The sequence below is a fragment of the Fukomys damarensis genome, unplaced genomic scaffold (assembly GCF_012274545.1).
Source record: "Fukomys damarensis isolate Sample0158 unplaced genomic scaffold, DMR_v1.0_HiC HiC_scaffold_12, whole genome shotgun sequence".
NCBI classification, from domain to species: domain Eukaryota; kingdom Metazoa; phylum Chordata; class Mammalia; order Rodentia; family Bathyergidae; genus Fukomys; species Fukomys damarensis.
This window is the reverse complement of record NW_022900924.1, coordinates 19,657,258-19,662,293: the sequence shown is the minus strand read 5'-3', so window position 1 is coordinate 19,662,293 and position 5,036 is coordinate 19,657,258. Positions and strand designations below refer to the sequence as shown.

General features: G+C 59.9%; 1 protein-coding gene across 1 annotated transcript in view; it reads left to right on the top strand.

Annotated features, from left to right (window-relative positions):
- Window positions 1–270: 270 nt before the first annotated feature.
- The window catches only part of Scarb1 (scavenger receptor class B member 1), a 44,236-nt gene continuing 39,470 nt past the window's right edge, over window positions 271–5,036 (top strand). Inside the window, exons 1-5 of the mRNA XM_010604296.1 lie at window positions 271–320; window positions 1,194–1,520; window positions 1,610–1,751; window positions 3,339–3,542; window positions 4,294–4,389. Of these exons, the coding sequence (XP_010602598.1) occupies window positions 286–320; window positions 1,194–1,520; window positions 1,610–1,751; window positions 3,339–3,542; window positions 4,294–4,389 (804 nt within the window). The 5' untranslated portion in view covers window positions 271–285. The remainder of the gene's footprint in view (window positions 321–1,193; window positions 1,521–1,609; window positions 1,752–3,338; window positions 3,543–4,293; window positions 4,390–5,036) is intronic.

Here is a 5,036-nt window from a genome sequence, read left to right as displayed (position 1 = left end):
GAGGACCATGTTCTGCAGGGCGGCCTTGCTGGGAGGGGCTGGTCCCTTAGGCAGGGGAGCCAGGGAGGCTTCCCGGCGAGGCGGTGGGGACAGGACGGACACCTGAGTCCCAGGCAGAGGGGCCTGCAGTGCGTGGGCTCCAGGCCTGGTGAGCTGGGGGGGTGGAGCTGCGGTTGGCGGGTGTGGGGAGCCGTCTGGGGCAGACAGGTCAGCTGCAGCCTGGCTCACGCGCCTCCTCCCCCACCTCCACAGCCTCCGTCGTGCCTCAGTTTCCTGGTCTGTTGCATGGAGACGGCGGTGGATGCCAAGGCGCTGGCCAGGTGGGGCGGCACCCGGGGCCTCACAGTGCGGCCACGGGCCTGTCCGGCCCAGTCTCCATGGCACCAGGGAGTGGGGCGGCTGCGCTTTCGCCGTGGCAGAGCTGGGCCTCCCACCTGCCCCCGCACGGCTCACCCCGATGGGCGCCACGGCCAGACCCTGTCCTCCTCTGGAAGGAGCCCGTGGGTCCTGGCTGTTGGGGACGGTGGGTGACCGAGCCTGCCCTGGAGGCTGTGTTCGGTGACAGCAGGAAGTGACCGTGACCTGTCCTGGCCGCCTGGCCTTGGGACACCGGCTTTCTGATGGGCTGGTTGTGGGGAGGGCATTTCCGACTCTCCATAGAAAAGTATGTTCTCACAAAACTGAGAACTGCCGAAGCCTTTGAAGCCTTTTGAGCTGACCGGGGCTTTGCACCGACTGGGGTCGCCACGGGGTGCCCCACTCCCACATGCCTGGACCTCCTGCCTGACATTGGTGTTTATTTTGGTTTTGGCTTGAGTTTTTCCACGAGAATCAAAGCCTCTGTTATGTCTGTGTGTAGATGTCCCCCCACAGCCTCGTGCGGTCCTCCGTGAGCCTTTTTCAGGGGCGGCTGAATCTAGGGTGTGATGCCGGGACTAAAGGTGTGTGAGTACTAAACCAGTCCAGCGATTGGATGGGCACCTAATCTCTGTTGTCTGAATAAGAGAAAAGAGGCAGAAAGACGCTGTCAAAAGCCCCTGTTGCTTTTGCTACTCTGTGAGCGCCATGTTGTTTCTCCTCTGCCTGGTGCCGGCCACGGACATTGTGGGTTAAATAAACCTGCTCTCCTTTAACTCTGGCTGTCCGCTATTTTTGAGAAAAGTAACTCAGAGCCTCCCAAACCCTACCTCCAGGGCCGGGGATTTAAAGCTCAGTGGTGCCGCTGCCTGCCTCATAAGCGCAAGGTCCCGAGTTCGATCCCCGGTACCAAACACCAACAAAACAACCCGGATCTTGCCCGGGCTGTTCGGTGCCCGCGGCCCAGCCTGGTGCCGCCCTGACCCCCGCCCCGCCCACCCGCAGAACGTGCGCATCGACCCGAGCAGCCTGGCCTTCGGCATGTGGAAGGACATCCCCGTGCCCTTCTACATGTCCGTCTACTTCTTCGACGTGGCCAACCCTGACGAGATCCTGCAGGGCGGTGTGCCCCAGGTGCGCGAGCGTGGGCCCTACGTGTACAGGTGAGGCGGGGACACCGTGGGGACCGCCGGTGTCGGCGAGGGCTGGGCTGGTCTCCTTGGCCGCTGACCGGCGCCCACATCTTCCCCAGGCAGTTCAGGGAGAAAAGGAACATCTCCTTCCACAACAACGACACGGTGTCCTTCCGGGAGCACTGCACCTTCCGGTTCCAGCCCGAGAGGTCCCGTGGCTCGGAGAGCGACTACATCATGCTGCCCAACATCCTGGTCATGGTGAGGCGCCCCGCCCCCTTCCCGGACGGCTCCGGGGTCTCCAGGAGGGCCCCTGTGGGGCTGTGGCCTTGGGGGGTGGTGCCCTTGCCGGAGCAGGCAGGTGCGCGGGGACACTTGAGGCTGGGGACGCTCCGACTCGTCCACGTCCCCAGACTGAGGCCCACCTCTGCCTGGCCGCTCCCGTATCCCCAGCCCATCAGGGGCCACCAGGGAGTCGCAGCCGTGGGTCTCAAACACACGGCTGTAGGGACGCTGAAGGGTGAATGTCACAGGGGGTCGCGTTTCCAGAAAGAGTCTTCTGCTTGTGTTTTCCAAAGCCATTGAAAATGTAAACGGAACAAACAAAACAAAACTATTCTTAGTTTGTGCAAAAACACGCAGTGTAGCTGGTACAGACCCTGCGGAAATTATTGTTGGACAAATGTCCAGTCTGCAGGGTTAGGGGACTTAGAATTTTATTTCATGTCCTTTTTTTTTGAGATGTCGCCCAAGCTGGCCTCAAACTCACAGCAGTTCTCCTGCCTCAGCCTCCCGAATGCTGAGATTATAGGTGTCCACTGCCACACCTAGCTATGTCCTCTTTTTGACTTCTTAAAATTATGTGTTTAAGCTGGGCATGGTGAGGCAGCCCTGACATTCCAGCACTCTGGGAGGCTGAGGCAGGAGGATCATAAGGTGGAGCCCAGCCTGGGCAATTTAGCCAGAACCTAGCTAGGATAAAACAGAACAAAGGTTGGGGGTGTAGCTCGGTGCAAAGGCCCTGGGCTCAACCCTTGGTACTGAAGACAAAACAAGAAACCCCGCTGCCTCCTCCACCCCACGCTCAATGCCTTCAGAGAGTATCAGAAAGTAAAGGTGACCCTGTGAGGTCCTGTGGGGCCTGAGCATACAGCTCCGGCTCTAGAAATGGGGGCAGTGGCTTTTGTTGTTGTTGTTATTGTTGTTTGTTTGTTTTTGGTACCGGGGATGGAACTTGAGTCCTTGCACTCCAGAAGCAGGTGGCAGAACCATTGAGCTAAATCCCCAGCCCCGGCAGTGGCTTTTTGATGGGAAGAGACTTGAAAAAAATCAACCAACTGTCAAGACAGTGTCTTTGGAGGAAAGCAAAAGTGATTGAATAAATCCTCTTCTCTTAGGCACCCAGTAGTGGATGGAGTGGGTGTTGGGGCCCTCAGCATTTAGGCAGGAAGGAGAGGATATGGAAGTGGAACCCAAACCTCTCTCATATCAGTGAACCCCAAATCACCTCCAGCAAATGGAGAACTTGTGGGCTCTGAAAAAGGGAAAGTCTGGGGATTTCTGAGCTTCAGGTGTGGCTTGATCCAGGGTGCACACGCACTCGTGGGGGGGACTCTCTCTGGCAGGCCCACCCCTGTGGTGGCTGGGGACCCACAGGACTAGGCCCCTGCAGAATGTCTCCTGGTGGTGCTTTGGCCTATGCCCAGCCCGGCCAGGGGAGGTGGGTGCTGACGGGCCAGGCCTGTGCCTCCTGCCCACCTCGGTTCACTTAATTTGCTAGAGACCGAGGGTGGGCAGTGGGTGGAGGGTAGGGCCGCCATGCCCGCCTGACACCGTCCTTGCCGGCAGGCCGCCTCGGCCATGATGGAGTACCGGCCCATGAGCCTGAAGCTGATCATGACCTTGGCCTTCAGCACCCTGGGCCAGCGAGCCTTCATGAACCGCACGGTGGGCCAGATCATGTGGGGCTACGAGGACCCGCTGGTGCACCTCATCAGCAAGTACTTCCCCGAGATGTTCCCCGTCCAGGGCAAGTTCGGGCTGTTCCTGGGGGTGAGTGGCTGGGGACTGGGGGGTCGGTCAGTAAGGGTGGGGACCCAGCTCATGGCCGCGAGCACAACAGGAATTATTAGAAGCTGAGTGTGGTGGAGCAGGCCTGTCATCTCAGCTCCTCCAAAGGCTGAGGCAGGAGGGTGGCAAGTTTGAGGCCGGCCTGAGCAATTTAGCCATGGAGTAAGAGGCTGACTGAAACTGAAGCAGAAGGGGCTGGAGAGGGAACTCAGGAGTTGGCAGAGCATTTGCCCCCACCACACACGCGAGGCTCTGGTTCAATCTGCACGACAGAAGAAAAGGAGGTCATTGGCCCACAGAACTGGACTGACCCAGGCTCAGCTGAGACCTCTGACCTCTGACCTCGGCTCCCTGGATACAGGGTTCAATGCGCCACACCAGCCGCAGGGGAGGCTGGGAGTGTGGCCTAGTGCCGTGGGTGGTCACAGCAGTCTGCCATGCTGTGTCTGTGCTTGTGGTCATGGATGTTAGCCATGCAATAGTGGGAGACTGGTGCATGTGCTCGGCCCTCATAGTGTTCCAGGGATCCTCCTGCCTCAGCCTCCCAGAGAGCTGGGGTGACAGGCGCACACCGCCATGCCAGCCCATGCTGTGCTGTGGGGACAGCCACCCCTTTTGAGCTGGGAAGGGAGAGGCCGACAGTGAGATGGTGGCCCTGGTCTCCTGGTGGCCGGGGACGGACAGTGCCGGGATGGAGCTGTGGCCCTCAGACACCATCTCCCACCATCTCCAGCTAAACGACTCAGACTCCGGGCTCTTCACGGTGTTTACGGGAGTGAAGAACCCCAGGCGGATCCACATGGTGGACAAGTGGAACGGGCTCAGCAAGGTGAGGGGGTGCAGGGTGGAGGAGCCTGGCTCAGGCCCCGAGGGTATCCAGGCGCCGCTGCCAAACTCAGCCGCTCACTGGGCGCCTAGTGCCCCTGGGACCCAGCAGTTTCCTCCTTGGAGTCTTCGCTTTCGGGAACTGGTTCTGAATACTTCACCAGGGCGAAGGGCGCAGGAAGCCGTTCCCATTATGAGTAAACAATGGGGACAGGTCCGGTCCCTTTGTGCACCGGCCCCCTCCCCGGCTACGGAGGAAGCCTGGGCCCTGGTCCAGACTGTCCCTGTGGCTCTCACCCCTGCGCACCCTGGACGACCCCAGCGAGGCGGTGGGCCGCTGGGAGCGCGTGTGACTTGCCTGTGTTGCCCTGTGGCCTTTTCAAAGAGTGGGGTCACGACTGTGGCGCTGTTCTTCCTCCAGCCAGGGCGAGACCCCTGCAGCCCACAGTAACAGTTCAGGATGCCACAGACCTTTCAAGGGCTTTCCGAGCACTTCAGGTAGAAAGTGAGCTTTGGAGCCGGGCGTGGTGGTGCATGCCTGTAATACCAGCACTCGGGAGGCTGAGGCAGGAGGATCGCTGTGAGACCAGCCTGGGCTACACAGTGAGTTCCAGGTCAGTCTCAACTACATAGTGAGACCCTGTCTCAAAA